Here is a 19,764-nt window from a genome sequence, read left to right on the forward strand (position 1 = left end):
GGTCATCACTATTCATGTGTGACACGTAGTCACACCTGGAACTGCAAGCTTCTACCACTAGATGGAGCTTCATAAGCTCAAGACATTACAGATCTCTGTGCTCACATCTACAGCATCACTAATGAACTTTGACAAAAATGTCCTGATTTTGCAAGGACAAAACCATGGGAGGACCATTTAGTAGTTTGAATAAAATGTTTATTAAATATTAAAAAGCACCTTACCCCAAATGTCCTCTTACTCATTTGGCAATGATGTCTGGGTGGCTTTGTGCTATGGATTGGATCTAGTTTTCTTTAGAAAGATCCAAAGGCTAGGCATGGAGAAATTTCAGGATGTTCAAACGCCCTCATAAAATGTACATATAGTTTTAAAATTGGACCATTCCTTCTTTCAAAAGAGTGACTCTTAGGCCAACTGATAGGAAACTGAAACAATGAAGGAGCTAGACATCTCTGCAATCCAGCCAGTGAAAACTGATTCGCTGAATGCACTGAATAGTAGTGAAGTTATCGATAGAGAAATGAAATATTATTGAACAAGCTACTTTCCCCCCATTTCATTCACTTTGTGTTGCTGAATTAATATTAGGTTATTTTTGTGAAGTGCTGGTTTGAAAAATAATTCTTTTGAAGTAGTTTTTTGGTCTGGCAAGCTAAAATATAAACAACATTACAATGAAATCCCGCCTATATGTCAAAGAAGAGGAACAAAGGGTTTTGAAATACCCTACCTGTGGTGTTGGGTGTTCTAACACACAGAAGAGCCAACACAGTTGCATATGGTACAACACTTGTTTATTTAAACTCACTATTTACAACTTGGTCTTTGCACTCTGCACGTGGGGGGCTCCCTGCTTGTGGTGTTTCAACAGCTCTTTCATGCTTCCTTCTCCCCAGACCTACTGACCTCCAGGTGTCGTGCTCGTGCTTTTTATGTGGTTGGTGTTCTTGTCTGTGATTGGTTGTGGTGTTGTGTACTCTGATTTGCCTGTTAGTGTGTCCATCATGATGTGTGTGTTTGAATATCATGACATCCCCCCTTTTTACAAAGATATGTGCCTACGTGGTAATAAATATGATCGTGACGTGAGTGCATCTAAGAGTGTGTGTGTGTCGTGTGCAGCATGTGTCTATGACGGAACTATGTACATGGGGCGATGTCGAGTGCGTCACATGAATCCAGTTGTACCATAACATAACAGAAATGCGAACGAGAGAAGAAGAAAAAAAATTTTGAACAGTTGTCCAGTCAGACGACATCTGGAACGATAAACAACAACAGGTTATCATGTAAAATTGTCCAACTTATTAAACATATGAACTGTATTATAAGTCCATTCTAATGGGTTTGCGACGAATTCGGGTTGACCGCCTTAAGGGTGGATCAAGAACCACCGGCTGCTGTGCAGGCATGGCCATGGGTGGCGATGGAAAGGGCGTGATGTGCGGCAGCTCCACAAAGTCATCCTCGGAAGCCTGTTGAGGATCTGGCGTGTTGTGTGGCTGTGAACGTGGAAGTCGGCGAAGGGCGCGCCGATTGCGGCGACGCACGGAACCATCCGGCATGCGAACCAGGAACGAGCGGGGAGCCACTTGTCGGAGGACTTCGGCCGGTGCTGACCAGCCACCATACGGTTGATGGACGCGTACTTTGTCTCCGGAGGACAGGGGGGGCAGGTCCGTCGCTCGTGTGTCGTACCGACCTTTCTGGCGATCACGCTGCAGTTGCATGTCCCGAAGAACCGCCTCATGGTCTGTTGTCGGTGCCAGGACGGAAGGTACCGTCGTCCTGAGGGAGCGACCCATTAGTAGCTGCGCTGGCGAGAGGCCCGTGGATAACGGGGCCGATCGATAGGCCAGCAAGGCAAGGTTAAAGTCCGATCCGGCATCAGCCGCCTTGCACAGGAGCCGCTTTGCGATGTGGACACCCTTTTCAGCCTTCCCGTTCGATTGTGGATGCAGAGGGCTGGATGTCACATGAGTGAAACCATATGCTGCGGCAAAGGACGACCATTCACGGCTGGCAAAACAAGGTCCATTGTCTGACATGACAGTCCTTGGAATGCCATGGCGAGCAAACGTTTCCTTGCAGGCCCCAATGACTGCGGACGACGTCAGGTCATGGAGAGGCATGACTTCCGGGTAGTTTGAGAAGTAGTCTATAATAACAATGTAATCTCTGCCGAGCGCGTGAAATAGGTCAACACCCACCTTCGCCCAGGGGGACGTCACCATCTCGTGTGGTAGAAGTGTTTCCGGAGGTTGCGCCGGCTGAAACCTCTGACAGGTTGTGCAGTTGAGCACCATGTTGGCTATGTCTTCATTAATACCCGGCCAATATACCGCCGCCCGGGCCCTTCGTCTGCATTTTTCGACACCCAAGTGGCCTTCGTGTAGTTGACGAAGAATCATCTGGCGCACACTGTGTGGAATGACGATCCTATGCGATTTCATAAGGACCCCGTCTATATTGGTGAGATCATCTCGCACATTGTAAAACTGGGGGCACTGCCCTTTTAGCCACCCTTCCGTCATGTGGCGCATCACTCGCTGCAGCAGAGGGTCAGTCGCCGTCTCTGCGCGTATGTGGGCCAGACAAGGATCATCAGCTGGCATATTTGCTGCTGTCAGAGTCACGTGTGCCTCAATTTGACGCACGAACCCCTCCGCATCTGGTGGTGTGCTCACTGCTCGGGAAAGAGTGTCCGCCACTATGAGTTCCTTCCCCGGAGTGTAGATCAGTTCAAAATCGTACCTCCTGAGTTTGAGTAAGATGCGCTGGAGGCGAGGAGTCATGTCGTTCAGGTCTTTGTTAATGATGTTGACCAGGGGGCGGTGGTCAGTTTCGACCGTGAATCGTGGCAGGCCATACACATAGTCGTGGAACTTGTCCAGTCCAGTTAACAAGCCCAGGCATTCTTTTTCGATTTGCGCGTAGCGCTGTTCGGTAGGGGTCATGGCTCGTGAGGCATACGCAACCGGGGCCCATGATGACGTGCTGTCTTTTTGCAGGAGTACCGCTCCAATACCAGATTGGCTGGCGTCTGTTGAGATCTTTGTAGGGCGAGTCGCGTCAAAGAAGGCCAGCACTGGTGCCGTGACCAGTTTGTGCTTGAGCTCCTCCCATTCCTGCTGATGCGACTGGTGCCAGTTGAATTCCGTCGATTTTTTTACGAGATGGCGCATGTTTGTTGTATGAGAAGCCAGGTTGGGAATGAACTTCCCAAGGAAGTTGACCATGCCCAGGAATCTTAAGACAGCCTTCTTGTCAGCCGGTCGTGGCATGGCTGTGATGGCGCTAACCTTGTCTGCATCGGGACGGACCCCGGACCTTGAGATGTGGTCCCCGAGGAATTTCAGCTCCGTCTGGCCGAAAGCACACTTCGCACGGTTGAGACGCAGGCCATTTTGCCGTATGCGGGTGAAGACACGTCGAAGACGATGCATGTGTTCCTGCGGAGTGGTGGACCAAATGATGATATCGTCCACATATACACGTACCCCTTCGATGCCTTCCATCATCTGCTCCATAATGCGGTGGAATACTTCAGATGCCGAAATGATGCCGAATGGCATCCGGTTGTAGCAGAATCTGCCAAAAGGGGTGTTGAATGTGCATAGTCTTCGGCTGGCCGGGTCCAGTTGGATCTGCCAGAATCCTTTGGACGCATCCAATTTAGTGAATATGTTGGCTCGCGCCATCTCGCTGGTGAGGTCTTCTCGTTTTGGGATGGGATAGTGTTCCCGCATGATGTTGTTGTTCAGATCTTTTGGATCTATACATATACGGAGCTCGCCAGAGGGCTTCTTTACACAGACCATGGAGCTGACCCATGGCGTGGGCTCCGTGACCTTGGATAGGACCCCTTGGTCCTGAAGAATCTGCAGTTGTGCCTTGAGGCGGTCTTTGAGAGGCGCAGGAACCCTGCGAGGTGCGTGAACGACAGGGATGGCGTCCGGTCTGAGTCGAATCTTGTACGTGTGTGGCAATGTCCCCATGCCTTCAAAAACCTCCTGGTTGTGAGCGAGGAGGGAATGGAGATTCGCGTGGAACTCAGCATCCGGGAAGTCGGATATCTCATCTGGAGAGAGAGACATGATGCGCTGTACCAGGTGAAGGACCTTACACGCTTGTGCGCCCAGTAACGAGTCCTTTGATGAGCCCACAACTTCGAAGGGGAGTGTGGCCGTGTACCCCTTGTGAGTCACCTGTAGCTGGCAAGATCCTACGGACGGGATAACGTTCCCGTTATAGTCAACCATCTTAAGCCGGGATGGTGTGATGAGTGGTTTGACCTTCATGGCCTGGACTGCAGAGTAAGCAATCAGGTTGGCGGATGCGCCGGTGTCCAGACGGAAGGCGACGCGCGATCGGTTGACCGTCAGGGTGGCACACCACTCATCGTCTGGATTGATGGCATTGACCTTGTTGACATCAATGACGGCAACTCTGAAGTCATCCTGGTCATCTGCATCACTTAACTGGAAGTCTTGATGCGTGGGCTGGACGGTCCTGACTCGTGTGCGAGGTTGTCGAGGATGCGCCGGATCCATGGGTTGAGCCGCACGACAGCGGGCTGCGTAGTGGCCTATCATGGCACATCTGTTGCACTGTTGGTATTTTGCAGGACATTGCCCTTTTAAGTGTAGACCTCCACACTTGCTGCACGTCATGACGTCACGGCGTTCGTTGCGCCACTGCGCATGCGCAGTGCGATCTTGCGGTGGGCGCGCCTGCGCAGTGCGTCCCTCGTTGTGGCCGTTATTCTTGGCGCGCACCTGCGCGGGAGACCGCGAAAAGCGCGGGAAGCGGCCGCTGTCGTCCGGGCCGTGGGGCGGGAAGAAATCGACGGCCTGGATGCGTTCAACGTCGTGGGCGGCCTGGCTTGCCGATTCGACGGCTGGGGACCCCCTCCGTGCCAACTCGGACGCCTGAAATCGGGCAAAACGGCAGGTCGCATTTTCATGGAGGACACAGGCTTCCACAGCAGACGCTAAGGTGAGGCTCTTTATTTTAAGAAGCTGCTGGCGTAGGCCACTGGAGGCAACGCCAAAAACAATCTGGTCCCTGATCATGGACTCTGTGGTGGTGCCGTAACCGCAGGACTGCGCTAGAATCCGGAGGTGCGTCAAAAAGGGTTGAAAAAGCTCCTCCTTACCTTGCAGGCGTTGCTGAAAGATGTATCTTTCGAAAGTTTCGTTTACTTCAGTTTGAAAGTGCTGGTCCATTTTGAGGATGACCGTGTCATATTTGGCCTGGTTTTCGCCTTCCTCGAACACCAGTGAATTAAAGACATCATTTGGGTGGGGGCCTGCGTAGAAGAGGAGCATTGCAATCTTCGAATCATCCGAGACATTCTGTTTTTCGGTGGCACGGATGTACAGGTCAAATCGCTGCCTGTAGAGCTTCCAGTTGGTGCCTAGGTTCCCCGTGACTTGCATCGGCTGCGGTTTGCCGGTGTGGTCCATGTCCAGAATGGCAGGTTGGTAGGCAGGTATCGATCCACTCCTGTACCATGTGGTGTTGGGTGTTCTAACACACAGAAGAGCCAACACAGTTGCATATGGTACAACACTTGTTTATTTAAACTCACTATTTACAACTTGGTCTTTGCACTCTGCACGTGGGGGGCTCCCTGCTTGTGGTGTTTCAACAGCTCTTTCATGCTTCCTTCTCCCCAGACCTACTGACCTCCAGGTGTCGTGCTCGTGCTTTTTATGTGGTTGGTGTTCTTGTCTGTGATTGGTTGTGGTGTTGTGTACTCTGATTTGCCTGTTAGTGTGTCCATCATGATGTGTGTGTTTGAATATCATGACACTACCCTTAAAATAACTAACCGTTTAAGACAGTTACGCTTGCTCTGCATTGTCCATGTACTAAACAGAAAGCATTGTTTTCCAGACAATGCTGATCTGTACTGGCCCCTTGGTTAGTAATTTTGTCCTGTTGTATTTTCATGTGCTAAAAACCACACAAAAAACGATGAGACCTCTTTAACAAAAAGTGCCTGCCTTCTTCCACAACTACTTGCACTGAATTTTAAAAAAACAAGGCAAATTATAAAATCTTACTGAGAATATACCTAACCTGACAGAAGGTAGGTTGAGGCCTTGATTCCCTCATCAAGATTATCCTTTGTAAAAGGCTGGCAGTAGATTTTACAGGGAAATGAAAGTATAATTAGACAAAACAAAGATGAAATGAAGATTGTTCTCTGGAAGATGTTTTGTAATCATTTTCATGTATTATAAATAGTACTTGAGTACACACACAATATTAGCATAGGTTAATAACAGATGGAACTCTATGGGGAGTGATAAAACTGAGTGAGTTCTATTCCCTAATGTGATAAGTGCATTTATTTTCCATAAATTTGATGTTGTTTGTCTGAGACGTTTATTTCAATGTTGTATTGCTTTTCATAGCTCAGACTCTGAACAGTTTTGTAGTAGAAATAGCTTAAATAAAAATAGTGAAGGTAAATAAAGACTTGCATTTATATACCATCTCTAACTACCTCAAGATGTCCCAGAGTGCTTTACCAACAATGAAGTACTTGGACGTCCCTTTCAGCAGAACTGGTACTCTAATGTTGAAGCTTGTTGAATGTGGAGCTAGTTATGATAAACACTGTGCTGTAGACTTGAATATTTTATTATTCTGCTAGTACTTCATTCATACCGACCCAACAATGTGCCTTAATCCTTATTTCAGGACTCCCCAACTGCACCAATCTGAGATTGTCATTTCACATGCCCACAATTCACTTATGGCCTACCTGAATGAAAATAATAAATCATCAATAGTTTTTATGCTTTGGTCATATGTTCACCAAGAAATCATTTACATAGGATATCTTTGAGAGAGGACCCAGTTCCATAACGAAACAGCTATGCCATAACTTTGTGAAACCTAATGTGCCCTAATATTATGTTTTAAATAACAGGATCTTAAGAGGACCAGCAGGCGAAGCTGTGTAATGAAAAACTGAGGGGCCTTCACAACCTAGACATAATGGAGGGGGGGGGATTTTCCAGCCGTTCTCACCAGCAGGATCTTCGGTCCCACTGACTGCAAACCCCCACCGTGGGTTTCCCAGCATCGGGGGGTGGATTCAATGGGAAATCCTCTTGACAGTCCGCCACCACCCAACGGTGGGCCGCCTCCACCAAGAAACAGGCCGTGGGGGGCACGGAAACCCCCCCTATTGCATGTATTCTAACAAAGCAAATTAAATGAATTGATGGTGAATCATTATAGTTGTAGATAATATATCTGTTTGATGCAATCCATTGTTTGTTCCATTTTCACGCCATACACTTGAACTCCGTACAGTTGAATTAGCAAAATAACCCTTCTGAAGTATTATTTTGGATTTGCTTTCACATCTCAGTGATGTATACAGAACACGGTGCAATAGAAGTAGTAATATAAGGAATTAAAACATAAAACTTGTTCCTAACTGAATTATATAAATAATGCAAAGCTGTTCATGCATGTAGTGTTAACACACACAAGATATGTGCTACTAATATTTTGGTTTGTGTCATTCCAAGCTTGTCCAAATTCCTCGTCAACTCTGTTCCTATGCTACTGATGCAATCTAATCAGATTCCTTTCTAGTCTTCATCAAATAAATTCAGAGGAAGATCAAAGGGAGAGTTTTAGTCAAACCATGGGTTAAAGGATATAATAATTTAAAGAATTGGAACATCCAACTTTAATTTAATGAGGAAATAACCTAACTTACACAATCAGAATTATATAGGCAGCTGTTCAGAGAATAAAGAATAATAAGAAGAGTTAATCTACTACTAAAGGATCTAATCATAATTTATTATTTTACAAAGTACATCTGCCTCCAGGAAAGTGGAAGGAAAATGTTAAACATACTGTACAATTAATCACTGCTTCAGACGAAAAACTCTTCACTAGTCCTGCACTTTCTGAAGCATATTGTGCACAAGGTTGTAACACAGTTACAGAGCTGCATTCAGTCCAAAGGAAACATAAATATCACATTAAATATGTAGTCTAAACATTTAGAGATAGCTGACAAAGTAAAGGAATATTAAACGGAATACCTTAATCTCTTGACTGGTAAAAACTTCCACATCAACCAGACAGGCAAGCAATGTAGAAATCTCACAGTCCATGTTAAGGGCTGGCATCCTCCCACTCACCAAAACTGCACTGGCTATAACTTCTTTGCTTTGTAAAGTACACTTTACAAACAGACTGAGCAAGCTGCATCAAGAATTCAGCCACAAAACTCTAATGCTGGATGCTTTGTAGCTGAAAGCAAAAGTGCCGCCGCCTCTCAGCCAATAAGTGGCTGATTATTCCTCCGAGCTCTCACTCTGTATACTGCAGCAGAAACAGGACTGAACACCCTCTCTCGCTGATGACATCACTGCAAGACTGACATCAGCCAAATCTTTTTTTTAAGACTTTTATCTTGAGGCTGTTCAGCGAAGCAAACTGAACATGATTATGTGCTAAACCTGAGTTAGATCCATCCGTCTAAACAGTGCTATCTGCCACAATGCCTACTGTAACACAGCACTCAAACGCTTTGCAATCACTCGCAAAAAACACTGTTGAAGCATTTCTCCTTTAATTTATGAAATGGGTTACATTTATTTTAAAATATCCACTTTTGATATCTGGAGCACTTTTCACCCTAAAATATGTCATTTTCACTGACTGATTCCCAAAACATGAGAATGGTTTTCTGTAAAATCACAGCCATTATAAAAGTAACAAAAGCTCAGTTGCTATGAATATCACTCAGGTAAATGAAAGATGCTCTGCTTGATTTTATTTTGTTCTTCTAACTGTGTCAAGGAGAAAATTAATAAATATAAATTTGTAGCCAGTGGACATTTTCTCTTGATATTTTGTTATTGCTTCTTTATATACTAACTAAAAGACCGAGGCTAGAGGTCTGAAAAATAACACATTATTTAGAAAAGCCTTTGCTTGCGTAGGCACTGCACCCAGCTCTCACAATGCACCAGGAACAAACATCATTTGCTCCCAGGCTAACTAGCCTTTGTGCTCCTGAATCGGATGAATGCTCAGGCCAAGAGCATCCGTAGTTAAATGCTGATGTCTGAAAACAATCAGCTCAAGCTATTTTGAACCTTTTTTCCAATCTTCCTTCCACCCTGATTTTCCAAAATAAATCATCCGAGATGCTAATACAAGGGTCAACCTTCCCCAACATACTTTATCAAAAAATACACAATTTTATGATTCTGACTACACACTTCAATGTTGATAATTTAACTGAACAATTCATTTTCCAACAAGGCTTTGGCACCCGATCACGATGCCTGACGTAAATCATTCAGCATGAGTGTACATTTTCTCTTTCATCGTTGGTGATTAAATATGTGTGCCATGATGCAATTTGACAGCAATGACGCCAGCAAAAGATGAACATAAACCCTTTGTGGATTTGAATTTAATTGGGCTGCCATATTCGCAGTATCACAAATACCCTGGCCATGCATTACCTCGAGCTCTCTTCTGCTCTGCCACTCTAGCCAGGTTTCTGCCGTTGCAGTGGTGGCAGCAGACACACCTTCAAGGAAATTCCTGACCCTAGATGTCACGGCCATCTAATGTGAGATACAAAGCTACACATGGCTCTGTTCAGTGGCTTATTTATTAAATAATAAAGCTGACATTAGTGATTCAGTGTCTGACAGGCACAATACCTTTTTCTGACAAATTTTCCAACAAGATCATCTTAACACCTTTCATAATATTAGGATGCCCTCAAAACACTTTACTGTAGGGAATCATGGCAACCAATTTCTGCAAATAAAATCTGGAATAAAAGGCTAGTTTCAGTAATGATGTTCGTGAACTACTGGATGATGGTCACTATGTCCTTTAGGGAAGAAAATCTGCTGCCCCAACCTGGTCTGGTTCACACGTGACTCCAGACTACCACACCTACGTGGTTGACACTTAACAGCCCTCTGAAATGGCCGAGCAAGCTACTCTGATGTATAAAATCAGCACAGAAAAGTTAAATAACAACCGAACTGGTCAGTTCATTTAACATTGACCTCGGCACTGGAAAAGATAAAGTCTAGTCGACCCGACGGCACAGTGCTTAACACTGCTGCCTCACAGCTCCAGGGTACCGGGTTCAATTCCGGTCTCGAGTGACTGTGTGGAGTTTGCACTTTTTCCCCGTGTCTGCATGGGTTTCCTCCAGGTGCTCCGGTTTCCTCCCACAGTCCAAAGATGTGCAGGTTAGGTGGATTGGCCATGCTAAATTACCCCTTAGTGTCCAAAAGGTTAGATGGGGTTAGGGTGGAGGGTAGGGTGAAGGTAGGGTGCTCTTTCCAGGGCCCGGGTGGACTCGATGGGCCGAATGGCCTCCCTCTGCGCTGTACATTCTATGATTCTATGACCCTGAAAAGTCCTCCTCACAAACATCTGGGAAGGTTTGGAGCTATCCACAGACTAGTCAACTAACAGTCTGACATAGTCATACCCACTGAGCCATACTTTACAGCCAATGTCCCAGACAGCTCCACCATCGTTCTTGGGTATGTTCTGTTCCACCATCAATAGATCCACCCTCACACATGACAGAGAGAATGGAGTTCAAGTAAGGATTGCCATGTGCATCGACACTTCTCATTCTACGCCACACCTTCAACTTCCCACAATGTAGGTGTGTTTGGGGACTACATAACCCTCCACCTGACACAGTCAAGAATGAACATCACTTGAACCTGTAATGCATGTCAATGATGCCTTTCACAAGCACTCTTTACATTGAGGGTGAGGCATCACCGGCATCAGTATTGAACTGAGAAGGAGCATACGCTGTGATAGGTGGCTGCAAACAACATCGACCCGAGGTACACGATGGAAAATCTGTGATAAATGTGAGGATGGAATATGGTTTGACATCTGATCGAGCACAACTCAACTCAGCATACTAAGGAGGCGTCCACAATAGGAGATGTGGACTGAGTGAAATTCTATTCATACTGGCGGAAAGTATATACATGTGGTGAACACCCATGTCACCATTGTGCTCCTGATATTTCTTGATCTTCTCAACCCTATCATTACATCTTGGTGCATCCCCAACATCCTCAAAGGAGGTGAAGGAAGCCTCCTAGCTGCTACCCCCTGTTGTCTGTGATGATTTTGGCAGACCTCCTCTGGAGGGCCGAGACACAGAGGACCCCGCCTGCATTGTAACTCCTGCTGTGGTGCAGGTGCACCCTCCTTGGCCAGTGGAACTGGAGGTGATGAGGTCACAGGCAGAGAGGATTGGGATTTGGGCAGCACAGTGGCACAGTTGCACACTGCACACCTACAGACAGTTCATTCAATGTCTGGGTGGCACAGTGGTTAGCACTGCTGTCTCACAATGCCAGGGACATCGGCCCACCTATCATGATGAGGAACTGGGTCTAGAAGAGGGATGTTTGAGCTTCCCAGCCCAGGATTCCTGGCTATGGAGCCTTCTCAAACTCACTTCGAACTGCAAACCTGAATGCCGGGTTACATCCCCTTCTCGCCCACTGGGTAGCAACCATTTTCTCTTGGTTCTGGGGAGTGATGAGGCCTATCCAGATGAGGCAGGAGTTAGAATTCCCCCTAGCCTTACTCTGCTGAGGCCAGGAGCGAATTGCCGCATGCATGACTCCTGTCTATAGTTACAATAGGGCCTTAAATGTTGGCAAATCAAGTGTGTGCTTTCCCTCACATGAAGCCTGTATATGTCATTTTCCAATAGATACAATTGGCTAAGGATGCAGACCGTGAACGGTGGTCAATGTTTTGCTTATGCCTTGTCCTGCTCAGCAGAGGATATTTGAAGCATTTGCCATAATCAAGGTTTTGAACTTCCTGATTTGCATGACACCGTTCGGTGCATTTTCATCGGAACCAGCACAGCAGCCAATCACAACAATTATATGTGATGTTTTCACACTTTCACAATCATTTAGAGGAATGTTAGTGGTGAAACTTCTGCCTTGAATAATTTTAGCGCAGAACTTGACCAGGGTATGAAGAGGTTAAAAATACCTTATGTTCTTGTCTATATTTTCATTAAAAGTTTTACTCTTACAGAATCCAACGATATAATCAATTGAGAACACAAAGACCTTTCTTCTCTCATATCTTATCGAAATAAATAATTTCCTGTACATTTATAATGCTGAGGGTCACAGAGTAAAGAACTCCAGGACATTGTTCGACAGAAATGTCAAATCCATTTAAATGTAAACTGGATAGACACGGATTCTTGGAAATATTTTGACTCAAGCCAATCCTTGGTAACTGGTTCTCTTCCTGACTCACTACTGTTGTATATGTGTAAAACCCACGAGTTACAAGCAACATTTTTCGACCCTTCCTGAGTGTGACATCAAGATTCTACTACATAAAAAAGGATGTAATAGAAGTATTGGGACATTCTCCGCTCCGCCACGCCACTTTTCAGCCTCGACCCGCCAACGGGATTCTCCGTTACGTCAGCCGGTCAATGGAGTTTCCCATACATCGTCGGAAAACCCCTGGGCGCCAGCAAAATGGAGAATCCCGCCGGCGGAGAATCCCCCCCTATTTATCACGATTGTGTGCTGTACTTAGAAAAGTAAACAGCTGAACAGCAATGCAGAAAATGCAGAATAGGCTTGGCTTCAAACCAGGTTTTGTGCATAACCTAGAAAGGAATGTGCAATGGGGATATCTACTCAAATTGTAGTTAACAGAACTAAATACCACAAAAATCAACACTGCTTGTGTATCAGCTTAATTCTGTTCACTTTTGTAGTTTATATCTAGCCATTTTGTTGAGCCTTTAGTCAAGCTAGCTATTTATAGATTACACTATAGAGGGTGACATGTGGCACAGTGGTTAGCACCACTGCCTCACAGCGCCAGGGACCCAGGTTCAATGCCGGCCTTGGGTGACTGTGTGGAGTTTGCACTTTCTCCCCGTGTCTGCGTGAGTTTCCTCTGGGTGCTCAGTTTCCTCCCAAGGTCCAAAGAAGTGCAGGTTGGGTGGATTGGCCATGCTAAATTGCCCCTTAGTGTCCAAAAGGTTTTAAAAAAATTTCTTTTTCATTAAGTTGACGTACCCAATTCATTTTTTTTCCAATTAAGTGGCAATTTAGTGTGGCCAATCCACCTACCCTGCACATCTTTGGGTTGTGGGGGTCAGACCCACGCAGACACGGGGAGAATATGCAAACTCCACACGGACAGTGACCCAAGGCAGGGATCGAACCTGGATCCTCAGCACCGTGAGGCAGCAGTGCTAAACACTGCGCCACCTTGCCTCCCCAGTGTCCAAAAGGTTAGGTTGGGTTACGTAGATAGGGTGGGGGCCTGACCCTAGGTGGAGTGCTCTTTCAGAGGGTCGGTGCAGACTCTGCATTGTAAGGATTCTATAACTAGTTAAAATTCTATGGCTGGGATTTTTGGCTCCATTCGCAGCGGACATCATGGTGGGCGGCGTGGAAAATGACAGGAGATTGCAAAAATCAGTTTCACGTTGTCTTGAGAACCGTTTGCAATCATCCACTCCACCTATCAATGGCGGGTTGTGTTTCCCACCGCCACATGTTAGGAACCTGGGGCGAAATTCTCCGTTATCGGCGGAAACTCCGCCGATCGGCGCACAAAACGGCGCAAATCCCACTTGCGTCACGTCATAAAAATGGGCCGATAGTCTGCGGCCCGAAATGGGCTAGCAGCGACGTAACGGGATCCGCGCTTGCGCAGTGGTTCACGCCGTGCAGCGTCATACGCGCTGCACGGCGTGACGGCTCATAAGGCCGCGCAGCTCCCCCCCACCCGACCGGAACAGCCGACCGCAACACCCGACTTGATGGCTGGCCGTCGCTCAGCCCCGAGGTTCGAGTCACGCGATGTGGAGGCGCTCCTGGATGCGGTGGAGCAGAGGAGGGACGCCCTGTATCCCGGGCACGGCCGCAGAGTTGCCCCACGCCACAGCCGGCGTCTGTGGAGGGAGGTGGCAGAGGCCGTCACCGCTGTGGCCCTAACACCACGGACAGGCACCCAGTGCCACAAGAAGGTGAACGACCTCGTCAGAGCAGGCAGGGTGAGCCTCCCCATATCCCCCATATCCCCTCTCCCCCAAATCCCCCCCTCCCCCATATCCCCCCCTCCCCCATATCCCCCCCTCCCCCATATCCCCCATATCCCCCCTCCCCCATATCCCCCATATCCCCCCTCCCCCATATTCCCCATATCCCCCCCTCCCCCATATCCCCCCTCCCACATATCCCCCCTCCCCCATATCCCCCATATCCCCCCTCCCACATTTCCCCCTCCCCCATATCCCCCATATCCCCCCTCCCCCATATCCCCCCCTCCCCCATATCCCCCCTCCCCCATATCCCCCATATCCCCCCCTCCCCCATATCCCCCCTCCCCCATATCCCCCATATTCCCCCCTCCCCCATATCCCCCCCTCCCCCATATCCCCCATATCCCCCTCCCCCATATCCCCCATATCCCCCTCCCCCATATTCCCCATATCCCCCCCTCCCCCATATCCCCCCTCCCACATATCCCCCCTCCCCCATATCCCCCATACCCCCCCTCCCCCATATCCCCCATATCCCCCCTCCCCCATATCCCCCATATTCCCCCCTCCCCCATATCCCCCCTCCCCCATATCCCCCCTCCCCCATATCCCCCATATTCCCCCCTTCCCCCATATCCCCCATATTCCCCATATCCCCCCCTCCCCATATCCCCCCTCCCCCATATCCCCCCTCCCCCATATCCCCCATATCCCCAAGTGAATCCAGCCCTAACCTTAACCTCTGCAATGCACGCGCAACCGATGGCGTGCATTCATATACCTGCCTAACACTGTTGCCTTTTACCCCTGCCACCAGCCCCCCCCCCCCCCCCCCCCCCCCCCCAGGAGAAGCGCGCACACAACAATAGGGAGCATGTGAGGACTGGAGGAGGGCCCGCTGATGAGAGGCCACTGACCGTACACAAGGAAAGGGCCCTGGAACTGGCTGGCGGACCTGAGGACCGGGAGGTTGCTGATGCAGAGGTTGGGGCCCCACGAGCAAGTGAGCCACCAACAGCCCGTCCCCATATCCCCCCTCCCCTATATCCCCCTCTCCCGTATCACCTGATCACTGCCTGATGTCTAACCATGCATGCTTCATTGTGTATCGCAGGACCAAACGTCCAGGCACCCATCCCCGCAGATGCAGACCGCCCGCAGGATGCCCCTCGGAGACCACGGGAGACGGAGAGACCCGCACCCTCCAGCATGCGACGCCCGCAGGATGCCCCTTGGAGACCACGGGAGACGGAGAGACCCGAACCCTCCAGCATGCGACGCCCGCAGGATGCCCCTCGGAGACCACGGGAGACGGAGAGACCCGAACCCTCCAGCATGCGACGCCCGCAGGATGCCCCTCGGAGACCACGGGAGACGGAGAGACCCGAACCCTCCAGCATGCGACGCCCGCAGGATGCCCCTCGGAGACCACGGGAGACGGAGAGACCTGGAGCAACAGGGAGACGACACCCCCGTCACGTGCGGGAGCGACCACCCAGCGATGAGGGGGGCAGCCACAGGCCCCCGTCACATCCGAGCCAGGACACCACTACCCAGGACACCACTATCCAGGACACCACTATCCAGGACACCACTACCCAGGACACCACTATCCAGGACACCCCTACCCGGGACACCACTACCCGGGACAGCACTACCCGGGACAGCACTACCCGGGACAGCACTACCCGGGACAGCACTACCCGGGACACCACTACCCAGGACACCCCTACCCGGGAAGACGAAATACCGGACAGTGACTCAGAGTGGATGGGTGGAGACGAACCCCCACCCCAAAGTGCCATGGACTCAGAGTGGGACGAAGAGCACGACACAACGCCACTGCTGTCACCAACACCCTCCACCATCGCAGAAACACTCACCACGGTTGGGCACTTTAGTGATGAGGCGTCTGGTACACTCACTGGTGCGCACAACACAGCCGTCCCGGTACAGCAGGTGGAGGTAGGAGCAGCAGAGGGACCGGGCGGTCGGAGGGCAGCCCAGGCCAAGCGAACATCTGCCGCCCAGATGGATCCCGGGTTCCTGCAGTTACCACACCCACACATAGATCCGATGCAACCACCGACACGGAGACGAGCGAATAGGGTGACGGGTGGCTTGCGGCGGCTGCGGTCGCAGGTGGAGGAGTCCACCCGCGTCCAGGAGCTGGGAGTGGTCCCGGTCATGCGTGCCACCCAGGCTGACACCGCACGGGTGGCGTCCGCGGTGGAGGCAATGGGTGCGACGGTGTCAGAAATGGGGAACGGTTTGCGAGGCCTGGGGCCTTCCGTGCAGGCGGCGTCTGTGGCCCAGGAAATGGCTGCCCTCTCACAGGAGGCCATGAGCCAGTGCCAGCGCCAGATGGCAGAGGCGCTCAACGCCATAGCCCAGTCTCAGCAGGCCATGGCCCAGTCTCAGCAGGCCATAGCCCAGTCTCTGCAGGCCATGGCCCAGTCTCTGCAGGCCATGGCCCAGTCTCAGCAGGCCATGGCCCAGTCTCTGCAGGCCATGGCCCAGTCTCAGCAGGCCATGGCCCAGTCTCTGCAGGCCATGGCCCAGTCTCAGCAGGCCATCGCTGAGGGCATCGGCGCCAGTGGCCATGTGCGAGCTGGCGTCGCACTGTCGCAGACAGGGTTCGACAACCCCCTGGGCTCCATGGCTGCAAACCTGCAGACCCCTGTCGATACCAGCACGGGCCTCCAGGACTGGCAGCGCCAGATGTCGGGGACGCGTCGGATGGCCAGTCCGTTCGCATCCCCCACCCATGTAGAGGCCTGGGGGCCATCGGGCACCCCGAGGGAGGAGGAGGTGGTGTGGTCCGTCCCGGCTCCCTCTGTAGGGGAGGTCCCGGTACACCGCGACACCTCGGACTCCCCCCCTTCCGTCCCAGGTGCATCGGGTGGGCAACGGGCAGGACAGGCTGGCAGCTCGCCATCCCAGTCGCCCGGGCCGCAGCCTGGCCCATCTAGTCCAGGACGCCCCAGGAAACGGCCGCCAAAGGGATCCAGTGTCAGAGGGCAGGAATCACAGGAGTCCACCTCCAGTTCTGCTGTACCGTCTGGGGAACCACGTAGACGTAGTCAAAGGGCCCGTAAGGCTAAACAATTAGACACTGAGTAAGTTGGCACGGGTGCAGGGCACAGATGAGTTTTAGGCGCTAGGGCACATGCATGAACTCCTTTGGTTATTAAAGTCAATGTTACACCTACCGAAGCTGCCTTTGTGCTCTGTCCAAAGTGTGCGGGGGTGTCATGTACGTTGAGCGCAAGTGTGTGTGTGAGGGGTGGTCTTACCTCAGCCCCAGGTGAGTCTGCCCCCTTCCCCCTGGGCCGCCATCAACATCCCCCGGGCAGAGGACGGGACCGTGCGCTGCAGTGTCACAGCCGCATGCAGGGATGGTCCGGGTGGATGGTGGTACTGTGGCCATGGGTCAGACATAGTCCAACGATGTAGAGCCAGGAGCTCATCGGAGGCGGGTTGTCATCATTCTCCATGGCCTGCGATAGACACGCGTCCACCCGCAACTGGGTGAGCCCGGCCCGTTGTGCCGCCGGTGGATCGGCAATTGGGAGTGGGGGGGTGGTGTGCATGCGGGTGGGGTGTGTGGGGTTGGGGAGGGGGGTGAGGGTGCTGGGTGGGTGGATGGGTGGGGGGTGTGGGTGGTCGGCTGTTGTCATGGTGTGCGGTCTGTGGCCATACTACCCGATTCCCACGCCCATCTAGTCAGTGAAGCGGGCGGCTATCAGCCTGTCCCGTGCCCGCTGGGCCAGCCGGTAACGGTGGACAGCCACCCGTCTGTGTCTACCCCGTCTGCCCTGACCATTGCCCCCATCCCCCTCATCTGGGGAGGACTGGGCCTCTTCCTGCTGCTCCTCCACTCCGCCCTCCTCTGCCTGCGGCACATCGCCCCTCTGCTGGGCTATGTTGTGCAGGACGCAGCACACCACAATGATGCGGCCGACCCTATCTGACCGATACTGGAGGGCGCCCCCAGAGAGGTCCAGGCACCTGAAACGCATCTTCAGCACGCCAAAGCACCTCTCGATCACTCCCCTTGTCGCTACATGGGCATCATTGTAGCGGTTCTCCGCCTCATTGCGTGGCCTCCGTATAGGCGTCATCAGCCACGATCGCAATGGGTAGCCCCTGTCGCCCAGCAACCAGCCCCTCAGCCGGGGATGGCGTCCCTCGTACATGCCGGGGATGGATGACCGCGACAACACGTATGAGTCGTGTACACTGCCTGGGTGACGGGCGCAGACGTGCAGGATCATCATGCGGTGGTCGCAGACCACCTGTACGTTCATCGAATAGGTCCCCTTCCTATTAGTGAACACGGCCCTGTTATCTGCAGGTGGCCGCACGGCGACGTGCATCCCATCGATCGCGCCCTGGACCATGGGGAACCCGGCAATGGCAGAGAAGCCCACGGCCCGGGCATCTTGGCTGGCCCGGTCCACGGGGAAGCGGATGTAGCGGTGCGCCATGGCATAAAGGGCATCTGTCACTGCCCGGATGCACCGGTGCACCGATGTCTGCGATATGCCGGACAGGTCCCCACTCGGTGCCTGGAATGACCCCGTTGCATAAAAGTTCAGGGCCACCGTAACCTTGACGGACACGGGGAGAGGGTGTCCCCCGCCAGTGCCACGCGGTGACAGGTGTGCCAGCAGGTGGCAGATGTGTGCCACAGTTTCCCGGCTCATCCGGAGTCTCCTCCTGCATTCCCGGTCCGTGAGGTCCTGGTATGACTGCCGGGGCCGGTACACACGGGGCGCCCTCGGGTGCCTCCGTTGCCGTGGGGCCGCGACGTCCTCCTCCCCCTCCTCGTCCTGTCGGTCAGGTGTCCCTCCAGCCTGGGCGGCTGCCGCCTGCCCCTCTGCGGCAGCCTGCGCCGCCTCTCTGGCACGCTCCTCCTCCTCCTCCTCATCCAGGGCAACATAGACATGAGCGGCTGCCACCACGGCGGCCAACATCGCTGGATGATCTGAAAACATGACGACCTGGTGGGGGGGAGGGGAACGACGACATGTCATCATTGCCCATATCCCCTCCTCCCCCCAGCCAGGTGGCATGGACCGCATGGGTCCAACTGTTGGAGGCTGGCACCTGGCCAGGTGGACCAACTCATTTGCCCTCCCATCACCCACCCCGGCACGGACCCCCCCCCCCACCCCCCCAACCTCCACCCCGGCACGGACCCCCTCCCCAACCCCCAACCTCCACCCCGGCACGGACCCCCTCCCCAACCCCCAACCTCCACCCCGGCACGGACCCCCTCCCCAACCCCCAACCTCCACCCCAGCACGGACCCCCTCCCCAACCTCCACCCCGGCACGGACCCCCTCCCCAACCTCCACCCCGGCACGGACCCCCTCCCCAACCCCCAACCTCCACCCCGGCACGGACCCCCTCCCCAACCCCCAACCTCCACCCCAGCACGGACCCCCTCCCCAACCTCCACCCCGGCACGGACCCCCTTCCCAACCCTCAACCTCCACCCCGGCACGGACCCCCTCCCCAACCTCCACCCCGGCACGGACCCCCTCCCCAACCCCCAACCTCCACCCCGGCACGGACCCCCTCCCCAACCCCCAACCTCCACCCCAGCACGGACCCCCTCCCCAACCTCCACCCCGGCACGGACCCCCTCC

General features: G+C 52.0%; 1 protein-coding gene across 6 annotated transcripts in view; it reads right to left on the reverse strand.

The window, feature by feature from the left end:
* rcan2 (regulator of calcineurin 2) overlaps positions 1 to 19,764 on the reverse strand; it is a 644,130-nt gene that overhangs the window by 270,217 nt on the left and 354,149 nt on the right. Inside the window, exon 1 of one of the 6 annotated variants that reach the window (XM_072499098.1) lies at positions 8,088 to 8,369. The exons of the other annotated variants lie outside the window; for them this stretch is intronic. Coding sequence (XP_072355199.1) covers positions 8,088 to 8,174 — 87 coding nt within the window. The 5' untranslated portion in view covers positions 8,175 to 8,369. Of the gene's footprint in view, positions 1 to 8,087; positions 8,370 to 19,764 lie in introns of those variants that run through there. 6 annotated transcript variants of the gene reach the window in all.

The sequence above is a fragment of the Scyliorhinus torazame genome, chromosome 4, assembly GCF_047496885.1.
Source record: "Scyliorhinus torazame isolate Kashiwa2021f chromosome 4, sScyTor2.1, whole genome shotgun sequence".
NCBI lineage: Eukaryota > Metazoa > Chordata > Chondrichthyes > Carcharhiniformes > Scyliorhinidae > Scyliorhinus > Scyliorhinus torazame.